Below are 16,722 nucleotides of genomic sequence, written 5' to 3'. Positions count from 1 at the left end.
ATTTACGAATATTTATTTGCTGTTTGAAAAATTATAAATAATTTTCTTAAATGAAAAATAATTATATGTCTCTAGACAGTGAGTTGAATATTACTATTATACTTTACATCGTTTTCCAAAAAAATTAAATAAATAATATTTGAAAAAATATAAAAAAATTAAGGATGAGTAAAATAAATAATTTATAGAAAATTTTAATCTACAAAATAAAATTTAAAAAATATATATAATTCATAATTTTAAAAAAGTATTTTAATTGGTTTTATTATAAAATTTAAATAAAAATATTAAAATCATATAATAATTTCTTAACAAGGAGGAAGCATTTGGGGTTGTAGTTCAGAATATAGCAACATAGTTTGGTTGGGAAACGATTTAACCATCCAAAGGCACCGGGACACATCAGCAAGCAACCCATCACCGGTTTCCACCACGTGTGCGGCTGAGATCTCCCACTCCCGCTCCCCGACAAAGTTGGTTATTCTCTACATAAAGCTAATTTCTGCTCCTAGGTTAACATGAGTCTATGCTTGGAGAGCTTTAATTTTCATCTGCACGTAAACAAAAGGATGCGGAATAGGATTCTGGTTGGAGTTCTTAGAAACAAACTCTCCGAGACTCCAAAGCTCGGAGTCTCTCTATTCGCTGGAGTGTACATTCTGTGGAATCCCTATTGTGAAGTTCAACCAACTGAAATAGATGTAAGAAATTTAGAAGGCTTGTCCCTTGAGCCCTCAGTTTGCCTGCTATACAACAAGATGGATGTGTATTCTTGTGTTACTGTAGGAGAAGTTTCTTTGCATGATGTAGATGCACTGTGACTTGAGAGAGCTTTTTTGTTACTTCGAGCTTGCTCTTTGACTCTTTTAACATAGACAGGGTTAATACCATGTCTAAAACCTTTTCTTAATCCAACAGTGGTACTGATAACCTGCAAATTTGTTTGTAAGGGCAAGTACTTTAAAGTGAGCTCTGGCCTCGTCTAGGATGAACGCTTGTCATATGAACGCAACAGGAAAATATAAAGGAAAAGGTTTTCTATGGGCTTCAGAAACTTCACAATGGTGACGCTGTGTTTAGTGCATATCATAAGAGTAAGGCTTAGGTACTTCTAATGATGAGGATTAATGGGAAATCAACTGTCACTGCAAATTCAGATGTGGATGTATGCACCATAAGAGATTATGCTTTGGTAAAACGAAAACCCCAGAGAGAGAGAAAGAGAGAGAGATGGCACCACTGTTGAATTGTCGCAATCTTCCATATACACAGACCACCAAGAAAGCCCTTATATATTCTCCCACAATTTCAATGTCATCCCATATTACAGACAGATGAACTACATTCTATAGAGTTTGTCACCGGGACACATGCCTGATCCTTCTGCAAAGACGGTATATTCACAATCAACAAGGATGCACCACCAAGTGTAATGTAATCAACTATCTGTATCGAAGACCCATGTCTACTTCATGACCATACATCCCTTGGCTATGACCAGGAGCAAAAGGGTGGATTTGCCTTGAGTTTGCCCGGAGCTCCACTTCTATAAACCTTTGGAGAGCCTCAGGAGGATTGGCTGCGCAATCAATATCAAGCACTTGTTCAATCATAAGAACTGGAAAAATCTATTCAACAAAACAATTCTTATTCTCAAGATCTGATTCAGCTCCAAGTCAGTGAGGTTGAGGTGAATTATATATATCACAACTATCAAGACACAATGGCAAGCTAAGAAGAGCACCTAACTGATCATATTTGATAGGCCTAAGAACTTGTAGGGAGTAGTTCTCCAAAAGATGGGCTGTCCCTTGGGATGGTACACTTATAAAGGTAGAAGACATTCAAGATAAATCAAACTAGCAACTCTATATGCTGGACAACCAAAGTCTATTTAATTCTTTCGAGTTCTTATGTAATACCAGTTAACGTTATTGCTCTTCCAAAGTAACACTTACCAACACCTCTCCTCAGACAAAGTAAAAAAAGTAGTAACTTGCCCTGATCTTTAGATGATTCTCATGCTAGCATGAAGTGTAGTGGGAAAGATATCCCTGATTATTCTAAAAGCCAATTTTAAAAGAAGGAAAGATAAATATCTCCCATTTTATCTCGTTATAGTGAAACAAATTAAAATTAGTAGAGTTAGAGTCTTTACCTGGGATTGGCGCACCACGGCTGCCCATGGTTGGTTGACGGGGCCCAAAAGGGAAACCTTGCATTTGATTCATTTCCTGGATAAAACCAGTTGCTTGGTTGCTGTGCTGGGAGACTGGACCACCTCTTGGAAAGTCAGGTAACATGTGTGGAGGATTGTTCCCTGAGATTTGCATCTGATGCAGCATCGACTGTTGAGAAGGAACATCAAATCCAGCAATCCTTACATTTGGGTGATGGAAAGGAGGCCGAATCATACTTGAAGAAAATTGGTGATTGGCTGGAGAATCATGATTATTAATGGGCTCTGGACCCAAAAACTTCATACGGGAATTCATGTGAGCATGATGTGGTTCCAAGTGAGGATATGGTGGCTGCCTCACTTTGGTCATTTGCGGCTGAAACAATGGCGATGAGTGCTGCACCTGAACATTGCCATAGGCAATTTCAGGCTCCATTTGTTCATAAGAATTACGAGCAAAGGGCAGAGTTTCTAAACCTTCGATGCGTCGCTTGTCTTTAACAAAAGCACCGAGAGCAGCAAGTTTATCGGATAAGTTGATGGGTATATCTGAAGAAAGATTTATATTGGTAATTGAATTACCAGTCGGCATAAATGCCAGCATCCGTTTATCCTGAGTGCCACCAGCAGACATTAAGTTCTCTTCTTCAGGCAGTTGAAATTCAACAACCCTTTCCAACCCACAGTGCTTGGGGACTGCTTCAGTATGAAGCTTTGATGTAGTTATTCCAATCGTGGAGTCCTCAGAGCCATGCCAGCTCTCAGCCTTACCCAGTTTTGTACGCTGTCTATGGTTTGAAGGTGCACTGAAGTCATGACCTGGTCTCTGAAACCCAGTTTCATCAGGTGTTGAAGAAGCAATGTCATTATTAGTGATTGGAAGAGGTAATCCATGCGGATCTGGAGCATCAACTTCAGCAGTCCCAATTGAGCCCTTCTGGACAGAAACAGGGGCCTCAACTGATTGTAGCTCTTTCATAAAAGCAGTTCCGAATAGTGTTTCAAGAGTGAGTGTCTTGCCCAAATTGGGTATAACCTTATTGTTCTCTTCCCCTTGAGCTTTGTTGGCTACTGCGGGCAAATCATTTTCTTGCGAAGATGGCTGTTTATCAGCCAAATTGATATCAACATCAGAGCTTACAGTAGTAGTATTCTGGTCTGTGCTCTTCTGCAACATAGAGAGCAGTTGTAGAGATGCGTGATCATCAGCACGTGTGCTTGGTTGATTGGTATTTGTAGAAGTAGTACCCCAGTTTCTTAAGCATGGTTGCACGTTTGTCGTCTTTGCATGGTACTCTGATAAAATTGATTGTTCAAGGTCTTCACACGTAAGTACAGTCGGAATCCCCTCCTCTTTGTTGTTAATGCATGCTTGGTCAGATACCCCATCAGCTGCAGATAGCATGTCAAGTTAATTTTATTAGATTGTTTAAAGGTCTTATAGGAGACATCATGCACAAAGAGTTGTCCTGTTTCTGCATCAGAAACTTTCTACTTGCCTTTATCACCACTGACTATCAATGATAGCAGACCGTTTGGGCTGGTGGATGAAACAACACCAGGGACCTTTGCTTCTGCAGAGTTTGAAGCAGAAAATTAAAACCATATGTAAATAGAATACTTTCAAGACGTTTGCTATATCAAAACGTAAAGGGTGCAATTATACCTTCCTCGAAAAACCATTGAGCAAACTTTGACGACTGGACAGAATTGGGGCTCCATGTACCATCAGGTTTACTATCATGATGCTTGATGAAAACAAATCCAATGAAGTTAGCAGTAACCGACACAAATCATTTATCTCATAAGGAAAAGATCGTGGAAAGGCTTAATACAATAAGTGCAAGCAAACAACAGAGGACATCAAATTACCCAACTCATTAACCAATTCATAACAATGTGAATAAAGTCTCATCAAAATGTAACACATTGTCCTCAAATAAATGAAGGTAAGTCTTAGGAGACCACTGGCAACCGCTATAGTTGTTTATGGAAAAAAGGTTCCAATGTAAATCACAAACTATGGCCAAAGTGTCACATATTGGCTAGTACCAGCCAGCCTATCCTGGTTGCTCGAGTATTTGGCTTTCTGTTTTGACGGAGCAAATGCCCCGTCTCTCTTACCATTTGAAGGTCAAATATTTGGCACCATAAACGGCATCCTTGTGATCATGAATAGTTAGTTCCTTCAACAGTTCATATTCCTGATGGGTTTACCCTGGGGTGGCAAACTGGTGGAGGATCCAATCTTAATTGAATTGAAACTTCTACTGATGATTCAAAATGAATGAGATATAACAGTAACATAACAATCTATTCATGTGGATTCTTATGTTATTTAAGAATTTATAATGAACATTATTCTGAATCAAAAACTTATTTTCCTATTTCAGGATTTTTAGCTGCTGTGTTTGTTTTCCTGTATCTAATCAATCCAAATGATCCAGACTTCGAAGAAATTACCTCAAGAATTTTGGAAATATATTAACCAAAATCTTTATGGACAACACTTGTAACAATGTTCGCATAAATCTTGAATCAAGAATAGGATATTTATTTTATACTGTAGAACAGAAAAAGAACATGCCAAGCACATATGGTGGAACAATGAAGAATATAACTGACGAATTTGTGCATCTGAGAAGCATCATGATATTTAGTAGGTTAGGTGGACTACAAAGATTCTTTTACCTTCCAAAGAAGGGGGCACGACATGTTTTAACATTTATAAGGATATGCATTAACCAGCTATGAGTCTGGGTCACACAAGAATGCCAGTGAATTCGAATAAATGTCGTTGCATGAATTTCAATGTAGAGTGGTGAGCCAGTTTCCTATGGGTATACAGGAGAAAATCCAGCTGGACTTGCAATTAGAGGATATTCTAGAGATCAGCTATTGAGCATAAACCCCCGTTTGTTCATCAATAGATAGGAGATAAGTGTATAGACTAGGAAAGCACTCTGAGACGATACATCCACCAGGAATGCATTTAAACTTTCACTTACCTCAGCTGAACTAGCATGACCATCATTCACAGATAATGTGCTACCAAGAATCTTTTCCAGAACTGAGGTTGAATGACTTCTATCAGAATCACGAACAGATTTGTCGTTGAACACCCTGGTAGCATTGAGTTCAGCAATTTCAGGATCATCCAGGGTTCCATGAGAATCTAAATGACCTGAAAGGCGAAGTAATTGATCTTCCATGCCAGGTTTCTTCTTAATGGGCACATCTAAACTGACATCTAAACCCACATTCCCCCCTTTGCTCAAAAAGAGTCCATGTTGTGCCTTCTCTGGAGGCTGGCTGTCAACTACACTAATCTCTTGAGATAACTGTCTCTCTGCACCATTATTAGTATTTTGATCAAGATTCTGTCCAGCATCTACGAGGCGTTTCCCTTTTACAGGTTTCTGCACCTGTAAAAGCACAAGATATCTAAACATTTCAAACAAACAGACAGAATAACGGTTACCACACAGAAGTACCAATTCATCCCCAAATTCATATCACAGCTGATTAGAGTCCATAATTTCTGTTTTACCAACAATTGCAATCATCCCTTTGCTGTTTTCATGATATTCAGATTCTTAATTCTTAAGGTTCTATTATAGTAGAGAAAAGCTCAGATAACAAGCATGATTTCATGGAGGCCTATACGCCAGCCATTACACAAACCATCGGGTTTGAATCCTAGTGAAACAGACCAACTACATGATGCATTTCTGGATAAAGGGATTTTTCCAAAACCTCTGTAGTAATGCCTTATACTTGGATTCAATTGCTTTTTGCTTTGTCTCAGTGTGTGTGGAGTGGAGGGTCAGCAGGGTAGAGGGAAATGCCTCTGTGGCAGCACAATGGATCCAATGGGGCAAATGAAGAGAACCTCTTTCAACTTTCTGATTCCATACTCATGCCAATCCAGTTCTCCAGGATAGTTATTTTGGAGATTCAGAGTCATAGTACACTCTAATCGTGCACATTCTTTAATTACTCATGATATTCATATATCGGAAGAAATTAGATAGTACCATTTCCTTGTATGACAAGCCAGTTATCCCCTGTTTCAATGAGGCCCTTAACTTCAAATACAACAGATTAAAATCTGCGTGTTACATAATTGGAGATCAAGACAATTCCACTGACCATTTACAGTATTAAGATGTCACACCTTTCATGATCCAAAAACTTATCCAACCTAACTTGAAATGGAAATCGTAGCATCAGAGACATGAAACCAGTAATGATGAACAGGATAATATTCATAACCTGATTAACCCCCACACGGGCACCAAGGAAAATTGGAAATACCGTGGACCCGTTTTCTGGTCTTAAGAAGAGAAGGCCCAAAATGCAAGAATAACAAATTAGAAGCAGCGTCTTGAGAGGCAGCAAAGCAGAAGAAAAACACAAGCAGAAAGGTAAAAATGCAGTCAGTTGACAGACCTTGGGCCATTAGCTTCTAGTAAAAGACAATCAATAAATTAACCAAAGCGAACAAGCCAAAAACACCTCTCTCAATATTAGGAACATCAGCTTGCAGTATAAAGGATCAATAAATTACCCAATGTCCATAAGTTGGCAACATTCTATGTTTTAATGGAGGAAGGAAAAGTGACCTTGCTCCTACATCTAATTAACACACCAGAGAAGACCAACAGACCAGGCCAAAGAGAACATAAAGCCATTTCTTGTTGGCTATCATCCATGAGAAATAGAAACTTTTGCAGAAAGCTCTAAAATAAACATGTTAGACTAAATAAATAGACTACAAAAGATGAAGAATGAAGATGTTGGACTACATTAATCATGGAAATTATGAGCATGTCATGGATAAACATTGCAAAGGGATACATGCATCTCCAACCAACTAAATTAGGCCAAAAGCAAAAGCAATGTGGAAGTACCATACCTCTGACAAAGAAGGATGAATCAGAGATTTCAATACAGAACTCTTATCCAGTGTATTGCTTTTGAAGCCAGGTGGAACAAGTGGTCTTGATGAAGGAGAGTGTGAAACAAAAGAAGATTTCTCTAAATCATTGCTCAAGATGGGTGCTGCAGCAGAAACCTCCATTTCATCATTATTGACACTGTTTTCCTCTTTGCTATTCACCAACACTTCACAAAGGTCTGAAACACCACCAGATTCGTGCTTTTCTAGATGTAATCTTTGCTTCTCCTGCAGAGCCTTTTGCTGTTCCTTCCTCATCATCTCAAAAGAAGCTGAAAAGAAGTTGCATTTAGAAAAAACAATAAATTAACCAAAAATAGGAACTACAAATGAACCCATTTAGAATAAACTAATACCTCTTCTCCTCCTCTCCTCTTCTGCTCTATCCTCACTAGTACACTCTACTGAACCAAAAGTTTCATCGTTGTAGGCGTCAGTGTCTCTTCTTGAATGAGGAACTGCCTGAAAGATTATGAGTTACATGAGATAATGTTGACGCAACTGCAATCATTCTGGGATTTAACAATTTGTTATAAATAAAAAGATAAACGCAAAAACAATATAAAAGGGGAGGAAAGAAAGAAAACTATATAAAATAAATGAGCTACTAGAATTTTGTTCGTAAAATACAATAATTACTTAACCTTGTAAGGCCTTGGAGGATGATATGGCTCACTACTCCTGCCAAGTTGATGGTGCTCATTTGCTTGCACCTTTGCAGCAGAGATCCCAGCTGCATATCCAGAGGGTCTTGGAAATGAACCACTTCCCAGAAGCCCATCATGCTCAGGAGTCTGCCATGAGCGTCGAGATTGATGACCATAACACCTTCCAGAATCTACACAAGACTTATTAAGCAATGAATAGAAAAAATAAAATAAATCCAAAACTCATATTGACGAGAAAAAAGAATGATGGAATGAAGGAACAGAAGCACCATATAGGGGAAGTTACTATATGTGGATATCACACATACACAAAACTTACAGCCTTCTCCATGGTGCTGTAATCTTATTTATATAAGAATATTTAGAATTTCCCACACTACAATTCAAAAGTTAGATGATTTTCATTGAAAAAATACCCACCAAATCACAGCAACTGTGTGGTAGGTAGCACAAATAATGATAAAGCAAGATCCAAGAAAATGGGTTTCTCTTTACAGGGCCTAAGCTCCAATGTGCGAGAAGCCATGAGAAAGAGAGGCAAACGATGGTTGAGAAATTATCATAAACATAGGTCATGGATTCAGTCCACAGGTTCATCCAACAGAAAGCATGGGAAACTGATTAAGTAATTAAATATTAGTTCCTCTCAGGTGCTGCCTAACTGGAAACAAAGCTGTCTACTTGCATGCAACTCGACGCACAAAGATATTTTACCCTCAGTCTATTCCAGCCCCATAGTATGAGTGAATATATTAGGAACTTGGTTGACCAATTTGAAATATCTGATAAATTGTGAAGTTCAGTGGCCATGGAAACAGGGTTCAATGGGTATAAAGGTTTCTCCACAGCACTTTAACTAAGAATATAACTAAAGAATGGAGAAAATGCTTAGCAGCCATTGCATCCCAAGTCTGTTCTCTGGCCTCTCTAATTCTTATTGTGCTTGGTATAAAATGATCCCATCCTCATTCTGTGTCTCAGATCCAACTGCAAATATAATAAATATACTTACTATAAACAAGGCATAAACCTATGGTTTCACACCAGCATTTGTTCTTTGATTCATCATGTTGCCAGCAGATACATGCTGACATTTAGAAATGATAGACATTCTTGTCAATCAATAGCATGACTAGCAGATCCACTCCACGAGGTTTAATATAGAGCAAGTGTATTGCTATAAATGACTTGGGATAAACCAAAAAAACATATATCTGGCAATATCTTTTCTCCTAAGAACAGGGAATATGACCGATGAAGAGACATGGCGATCAAGGACAATTCATGTGCCTCACAATGAAGCTGCTTTCATCCCAGACAGCAAAATTCTATGGTGAATCAGCTTACAAGGATTATGGCTTTCCCGCACTCTCCTTCAACTAGAGCTCTCAAGCAGGCTTCATTTGAAAGCCAGATTTGATAGTGCAGGAGAAAACTAAAGCAACCAGAAAACTGAATATATATGTCTCTTAAGCCTACAGAGGAAAGCTGAACACAACCTGACTCCCTGTCTGATTGAGAATCACTGTCTCGATCACTTCGCCCCGATGAACGGCTTCCCCATTTTCCAGAAGTGCCTCTAGGGTAACTACCAGAACCCCCCCGCGTAGGTGGAGATGAGCCATATTCAATACGCCTGAAACCATGCACTGGCAAGCTCCCTGGGATTCTTGGTCGATCTGGTAGTCTTAGCAGGGCATCCTCAAATTCACTGTTCAAATACAACAGATACACATAGTCAAAACTCAAAACATGAAGGAGGCTTCTAAGAACGGTGAGAGATTACAACACAATAAACTACCAAGTCAATAAAGGAAAAACACATAACTGGAAGTCTGATATCAATTATTTTTACGATGTGAAAGCCATCTTATAGCATTAGGGACTATTCAGTAGCTCTTTACCTTATCAGAGACTCATCAAAACCACTTGGCAACTTTTTGCAGATATCCAAATTACTCAGAGACAATAGGAAATCTCTCGAATAGTATATCTTCCGCTTCCTGAATCATCAAAGATCTTTATGTCATTCACCATCAGAAACTATAATCATCACTCAAGATAGTTTGACATAAAGCAAGATAATTACGTTAAAACCACATCAAGTTTTTCAGAACCATTGTCCAGGGACCTCCGATCTTCATATCCCAAGCTCATTCTGCAATTTCCAATAAAAACTAACTTCCACAACCAAACAAATGCTCTAAATCAACTCAAATCTCTCCAACACCACCAAACCTAACTCAACCGTTCATATACAACAGAAGGAACCGTTCCCCAGAAAATCAAATCAACCTCAAATTCCTATCCTCCGAACTGTAACTCTCTCTGAATTCATTGGGCTGGTTCAATACATATTCAAGTCAATTCTAATACTTAAGCTAAATTGATCGACCTCAACCAAGACCAATGCCCTAATCCTACCAAAATCCAATACACAATAGTTGAAATTAACGTCCTCCTTCTGCCCTAATCCTGAAACACTAAAACCCCAAATTCCCCAACAAACTTTACACCCTTCGCTTCCTTTACAATCTAACCTAACCAAGGTATCAACCTACGGTTTCCATTTATACATGGATCGAGATAGATAACCATAAAAAGGAAAAATAGGGTTTAAAATTTCCGCAATCTTCTTTTCCTATTTAACCGATCAATCATGTGTTGGGAAAAAGACAAAAGTGGTAATCTCAAACATCTATATGTAGACTATTTGTACGGATATGGAGCAGTATATATATACATACATACATGGAACCTGTATATATATATATGTAGGTATATATATATATATATATTTATGGATTTGTTTGTGAAACGAGGGAAGAGAGCAGGACCAGGGTCGGGGTGGGGTTGGGGGGCGATATGAAACGAATTTTTAGAGACAGGGTGAGGAAATGACGTTAGCGACAGCCATTACAGACCTCCCCAAATAGGAGAGCGATTCACGCTCCGTACTACAGAGTGAAACCACGCGCCTGTGAAATAATTAATTATTAGTAATATGAGAACAAAAATATTAAGCTGTCACGAATTACAAAATAATAATAATAATAATAATAATACCATTATTTGTTGCCTGAACTTCACCATTTAAAGCAATGCTTGAAATTAATAATATCACATTATCACTTATTTTGACTACTACTTTTCCTTTCATCATCCCAAACTATATGTTACAAACTTTAACTTTTAAATTATTAAATTTTTCTATTTTTTTTATACATCAAATCATTCTTGTTAACACCTTTTTAATATTGTAACACCATGCTATAAATTCATTATTTCAATTTTAATTTTAAGTGTGATATGTCATATTCCAACACTATATATATAGTGTTTTAAAAATTTAAGTACACTTATGATTATTTCTTTCTTTTGTATCCTATATTCTTCGTTATATACACTATGGAATGCAATGTGATAACATATAATTCATTTTTTTTTTTTTTTGTGATGTTCGCATAATGGGTTATGACCTTTTTTGTCATCAGTATTTGGATGAAATGAAGGTTATATATCAAGTGGTGTGACTCTTACAAACTAGTTATTTTATTTTATGAATTTATATCATACAATATTTTTCTTAATTTGCATATCATTTTAAAATTAAAAGAGAATTTTATAATAAAACATAGCACAAGTATTTATCGACAGCATAATTAAGTATAAAAGCTCAACATCTCTTTTCTATTTAAGCATGTGTGCGAACGTAAACAAATTCAAATTGAGTTTAACTTAGGGGTACACAAATCAATTTAAATTTATGTTTTTATGAGTAGGTAAAAGCAGAAATTTTAATTTGGATTGAATTGATTATATATTAAGTATAATATATTTTATATATAATTAATTAATAATAACAAAATAAAGTAATCTATCACACTATATATGTTTGTGTAACATATTTATTTTGGATCGATTTTGGGTAATAATTTGGTCTGTACCGGCAGGAGGCACGATGGTAATTTTATCGACAGCGAGTCCCATTTTCCGAACTACTCTTATCCTCTTTTTCATCCGATACAAACCCACACAAGAGAGAACACCAAAGAGCAGCACCTCGCTTCAGCTGCAATGGCGTTATCTCCCGCGCTTTTACACTCCACCGCCTCCACATTCCACGGCCAATTCTTCGTTCGATTGCCCTCCGGTAACTTCTCTTGCCCTCGCTCCGGTGGCCTATCCGTCAAAGCCATGTCGTCGGTTGTCCTGGTGGAGAAAACCGAAGCCGAGAAAGTCAACCGGCTCAAGACCGTTTACCTCGAGAGAATCATTCCTTTGCTCAAAGAAGAGTTCAACTACACCAACATTCACCAGGTCTACTCAGCTATTCTCATGTTTCTGTTGAAAATTTCATTATCTATTTGCTTATGTATCAATTATTTCTGGAATTTTTCTGTGTATTTGAATTTAGTTTTTTAGCTCAGTATTTAGGATTGTTGCATTCCACGAATGGTTAGCGTGTATATTTCTGTGGTAATGTGTTTAATTTGGTGAATTGATGATGTGGCTGCTTATTTTTATCTGAATGCAACTGTAATGTTGGTGTAAGTTTTATCTTTCATTTATTTTGCTTGTTAAAGAATATCATGGAGCCACCCTTTGGTTGAACCCATGTGGATATAGTTGTTAAATTTCCTCTTTTCCACATGAATGTTGATGTTTTCGCAAAGCTTTTTTGTGGGAATCAATTCTAATTGCTAAGAGAATAGATTTCGGTAAACTGATTTTGGAACAATCGACAGTGTGGCATTGTGGTAGGCAAAGATTAACCAAGTTGCATCTTGCACAAAAATGCCACCACTGAGTCTGAGTGGCTCAAAAATAGTTTAGGCATCAAAACATCTCTGTCATTTCAGTGGATGGTCAAATATGATTTTCAGGGTGCTATGCATCAAAGACAAAATGCTGTTATTACATGTTGATTATTTAATTGAAAGCTGTATGGTTATCTGTGACCTTTATTCCAAAGCTTCTGAGATATTTACAGAAAATATTTGGAACTCTTCACATTCATGGTTAAGGTGCCTGATCTTCCCCTGTAGCTGTATAGGTACCAAAGATTGAAAAGGTTGTAGTGAACTGTGGAATTGGAGATGCTGCCCAGAATGCGAAGGGTTTGGAAGCAGCAATGAATGATTTGGCACTTATTACTGGACAAAGACCAGTTAAGACAAGAGCAAAGAAGGCCATTGCCACTTTCAAGATTAGAGAAGACCAGCCACTTGGTATTGCTGTCACCCTTAGAGGAAATGTGAGTTGTTTCAACTCCTACCACTGCATGATTTTTGCTCTTTGCAGTTGAAATTTTTGGTTGTGTTTGGTGGTATTTCGTAATAGATTGACTTGATAACACGGTGTATCATTCAGTATAGAGATCCTTAATAGGCTGACTGATTGACTGCCGTGATAGAGGTTCTAGTGCACATTCGCACATGATCAACCAACTGATGCTTATCAATGAAAAGAAAAAGGAAAACCATATAAGTGATATTTCTTTTTGCTTACACAATTTAGGAGATATTTTGACATTAAAAATGAGGGAAACTTTTGAGAGCAATTCCGGTGCCTTCAGCAGCTGAACGTATGCATTCCCCCTGCTCAACTCTGGTGAATGTCAAAGGGCATGTGCGAGAATGAACACTTTATGCTCCTTATCAGGAGGGAAAACTATGGTTGATTATTGAAAACAACTGATTTGCTTTTATTTGGATGCATAATCCACCAAGTGATGCACTTCTCCAAAAAGGTCATCGTTCTAGTTGCTGCCAATTGACATTTAACCTATTGATATTGAAGCAATTACATTGAGCAGCCATCTGCTTTGCACTCATCTTCATTTGTTGATGACAGGTGATGTACTCGTTTCTTGACCGGCTAATTAATTTAGGACTTCCCAGGACACGGGATTTTCAAGGGGTGAGCTCTAATAGCTTTGATGGAAATGGTAACTACAGCATTGGCTTCCGTGAACAGAGTGTGTTCCCAGAGATAAGTTATGATGTGCTTGGTAAGCCAAGGGGAATGGATGTTTGCATAACAACAACAGCTAGTTCCGATAAAGAAGCATATCGATTGCTGGCTCTCATGGGAATGCCATTTAGAGAAGGTAGTGGTCCCGCAACGGAGGTGCGAAAGAAGAAGCTCAAGGCTCATCATTTTGACTCAAAATCAAGATCGAAGCAAAGAACCAAGAAGAAATAGAATTCATTCATGAAGGAATTGTGAATTTTATTACCATCACTGGGCTCGTCCTATTTATTGAAAAATGAAGTTTGTCAAGTTTCTTATTAGACACTTTGAGGTGGCTATTTGTTCGTTAGTTGGCTGATTCTTGAAAATTTTGTTTTCCTCAATTCCGAAGTACTGTTATCGGATCATTTGACTACTTATGTTCTGTTCACCAATTCCATTGCCTGTAACTAGGTAAAATATCGCATCTTGCAGGGGCCGAGTAAAGAAGAATGTGTAGTTTGAAATTAAACCTATAATGACTGACGCCGATGCAAATATTAGGTTAGATTTTGATCGTTGGTTTCTTTTTGGAAAGTAAGAAAAATATTTGAGAGAATTAGATATATTTTAATTATTTTTTGTATAGATGAAATAACCCAAATAAGTAAAACAAACATGGTTTGACTTTTTTCTTTGTTTACTCGGGGTGTTCTTATTCTTGTAGGACAACGAAGGTCGATGATTCTTAAGATTGCCAAACAGTGAACCTCGTCCCACCCCCTAAATGATAAGCAACCGCGGAGCTGCTCCTTGTGTTCTCTTCTCTCGTGATTAATCTCTTTGTTCACACACACAACATTTTCAGTAGTTTATTTGTAAATTTGTGTATTAATTTTATACAACTGTTCACGTTCCGACATGATTTCATGTCGCGCTGTGGCGATCCTGCCAATGGCTAAACTGTCGTTTGTCAGAGCAGAGAAACCGTTGGCTCCAGATCTCGGCGCGGACCGTACATCCGTCAGTGGTGGCGCCACCTCTCGCCGGCGTGACCTCGTCTTCGTCGTCAATCCTCGAGGTCTCTCTCAATTTTACACGTTTCATAGTCTCGAGTGCATTTTCGGCTGCTCACTAACACCAGAGGCGAAACATATGCTTTCACCGACGTGCGGTGTATTGTATCTGTCTCTGAAGTTCTAAGCCTCATTGATTTTTCTTACTGCTTATATTGTTTCATTTGGTTTGTGATATTCATTTGTATTAAATAATTGTTAAAATTGATAGTTACTTTGTTAGAAACCAAACTGCGAGGAAGATCCAGCTTTCTTAATTTCTCCTCTCCTCTCCTTTTCACTCTTATCTGCTAAATGCTGGATCTAAACTGGGCATAAGTGGTTGAAATCGTTGCAGGAGCTAATGGAAGGACTGGCAAGGAGTGGAACAAACTGTTACCTTACTTAAGGTCTCGCCTTAGTTCTGATTGTAATGTGAGTAAAATTTTGATTGAAGGACTGTTTGTATATTTTTGGAGATAGAATATTGAGCTCTGAACTGCTTCATTTCAGTCGGTGGCCTATAATGAGTTTCTGAAAATTAAACCACCTTTTCTTGCTTATAACTTCCTTGAATCTCACAAAAGAATAGTTAGCAGTCTTGCCCCGCATTTCGGTCTTCCTTGTTATGATAGGACTTGACACCAACATATCTACATTAAACTTGTATATTTCTGTTACTGTTGGCAGTTAAAGTTTTATTATCACACTTAATTGATTTACCAATTTGCAGTTTAGTGTAGGATTCTGTAAAATAGCCCTACAACTTTGAACTGTATATTATGAATGAGCAGTTTGGCATGACAAATTCTATATCCAAAACATGTCTGTCTTATGTTAAGTCATTCAGAATTTGGCATTTGGGACTCATTTCTCATAGATTACTAAAATAATTTCTTAGTTGTAACTTCATCTGACCATTGAGAAGCATCATTAGCATGGGATGGGCATAAGATCTATCTTTCTGCTGTTGTCAGCAAAATTAGGAATATGGCGTCATTTGGCCCTCTGTTTTGTTGCTGATTGGTAATTGTAAAATATTTACAGCTCTGCACAAATTCTTCTTTAGACTTGCATTTGATTAACTTTATCAATTTTTTCCCCCTGATATTATGGCCAGATATGTGAATCTTTGACTACTGGTCCTTGCCATGCCATTGACATTACAAGGGAGGTGAGAGAGTTGGCTATTGTAATTATGACTGCAAGTGTGGAAATGTGGAAATTGAGTGATAGTATGTTGCCAGGCTATACGTGAGGGTGCTGATGCCGTCATTGCCGTTGGAGGCGATGGGACTCTACATGAGGTGTATTTTGTTGTTTGTCCTTTACCAAAACTAGTTTCCATTTCTGCATGAGCATATCTTTCTCTCACCAGAAGATGGTTAAAGATAAGCTGCGTGAACTCCTGAACTTGTTGCGCTGAGTACAATTAGTTGCCACCAGTACTCTTTATATATTTTGCTTTGCTTCATGTATGAAACTAATTGATGGTTGGAGCACATATATAGTGAGTCTATGGATGCATAGATAATCAGTGAGGTGCTGAGATTGATGTATATGCTATCTTCATATTGCAGTTCATAACTGTGGCCATGACCCTTTTCTTTACCTATGTTGTCCTCAAACAATAAAGAAAGTCCAATACTTTTGAATAATTTAATGTCATGATGAAGGTGGATTTTGATTATTAGAATGTAGGCTCTGGCTCTAAGCATAATTCTTCTCTTTCATAACTAAATAACCATGGTAACGTCATTTCTTATGAGCTGTCATTTTAATGCAAGTCAAACACTCTTTAGGTAGTACTACATGTGGTCTCATTTTGTCTCAGCGCCCTGTTAATCTGATAACTGCAGGTTGTTAATGGCTTTTTCTGGGGCGGGAAACCTGTTTCTAATCATG

The 16,722-nt window shown here is 37.8% G+C and overlaps 3 protein-coding genes across 3 annotated transcripts in view; 2 read left to right on the top strand and 1 right to left on the bottom strand.

The window, feature by feature from the left end:
- Nucleotides 1,222-10,680, bottom strand: LOC105172966. Its single transcript, XM_011094596.2, has 11 exons — nucleotides 9,897-10,680; nucleotides 9,712-9,810; nucleotides 9,307-9,518; nucleotides 7,784-7,977; nucleotides 7,496-7,601; nucleotides 7,098-7,411; nucleotides 5,188-5,604; nucleotides 3,846-3,927; nucleotides 3,679-3,753; nucleotides 2,159-3,571; nucleotides 1,222-1,579 (listed from the first exon to the last, which is right to left on the bottom strand). The coding sequence occupies exons 1-11, from the start codon at nucleotides 9,962-9,964 to the stop codon at nucleotides 1,443-1,445; spliced, it is 3,117 nt and encodes a 1,038-aa protein (XP_011092898.1). The 5' UTR covers nucleotides 9,965-10,680; the 3' UTR covers nucleotides 1,222-1,442.
- On the top strand, nucleotides 11,795-14,190 carry LOC105172948 (50S ribosomal protein L5, chloroplastic). The gene is made up of 3 exons (XM_011094573.2): nucleotides 11,795-12,127; nucleotides 12,864-13,064; nucleotides 13,664-14,190. Exons 1-3 carry the CDS (start codon nucleotides 11,885-11,887, stop codon nucleotides 14,012-14,014), a joined length of 795 nt encoding a protein of 264 aa, XP_011092875.1. The 5' UTR covers nucleotides 11,795-11,884; the 3' UTR covers nucleotides 14,015-14,190.
- The window catches only part of LOC105172959 (sphingoid long-chain bases kinase 2, mitochondrial-like), a 5,409-nt gene continuing 2,910 nt past the window's right edge, over nucleotides 14,224-16,722 (top strand). Inside the window, exons 1-6 of the mRNA XM_020695123.1 lie at nucleotides 14,224-14,326; nucleotides 14,490-14,843; nucleotides 15,176-15,252; nucleotides 15,938-15,991; nucleotides 16,065-16,124; nucleotides 16,677-16,719. Of these exons, the coding sequence (XP_020550782.1) occupies nucleotides 14,684-14,843; nucleotides 15,176-15,252; nucleotides 15,938-15,991; nucleotides 16,065-16,124; nucleotides 16,677-16,719 (394 nt within the window). The 5' untranslated portion in view covers nucleotides 14,224-14,326; nucleotides 14,490-14,683. The remainder of the gene's footprint in view (nucleotides 14,327-14,489; nucleotides 14,844-15,175; nucleotides 15,253-15,937; nucleotides 15,992-16,064; nucleotides 16,125-16,676; nucleotides 16,720-16,722) is intronic.

Source organism: Sesamum indicum, linkage group LG1 (genome assembly GCF_000512975.1).
Source record: "Sesamum indicum cultivar Zhongzhi No. 13 linkage group LG1, S_indicum_v1.0, whole genome shotgun sequence".
Taxonomy (NCBI): domain Eukaryota; kingdom Viridiplantae; phylum Streptophyta; class Magnoliopsida; order Lamiales; family Pedaliaceae; genus Sesamum; species Sesamum indicum.
The sequence above is the reverse complement of the archived record's forward strand: the minus strand, read 5'-3'. Positions and strand labels throughout refer to the sequence as shown.

Excerpts from the sequence above, each read along its gene's own strand:
- LOC105172966 (XM_011094596.2), bottom strand. The coding sequence starts at position 9,964 with ATGAGCTTGGGATATGAAGATCGGAGGTCCCTGGACAATGGTTCTGAA. Across the intron at positions 5,605-7,097 it reads TTCATCCTTCTTTGTCAGAG|GTGCAGAAACCTGTAAAAGG; the intron begins GTATGGTACTTC and ends GTGCTTTTACAG. Across the intron at positions 3,754-3,845 it reads TCAATGGTTTTTCGAGGAAG|AAGCAAAGGTCCCTGGTGTT; the intron begins GTATAATTGCAC and ends CAAACTCTGCAG.
- LOC105172948 (XM_011094573.2), top strand. The coding sequence starts at position 11,885 with ATGGCGTTATCTCCCGCGCTTTTACACTCCACCGCCTCCACATTCCAC. Across the intron at positions 12,128-12,863 it reads ACTACACCAACATTCACCAG|GTACCAAAGATTGAAAAGGT; the intron begins GTCTACTCAGCT and ends GTAGCTGTATAG. Across the intron at positions 13,065-13,663 it reads CTGTCACCCTTAGAGGAAAT|GTGATGTACTCGTTTCTTGA; the intron begins GTGAGTTGTTTC and ends TGTTGATGACAG.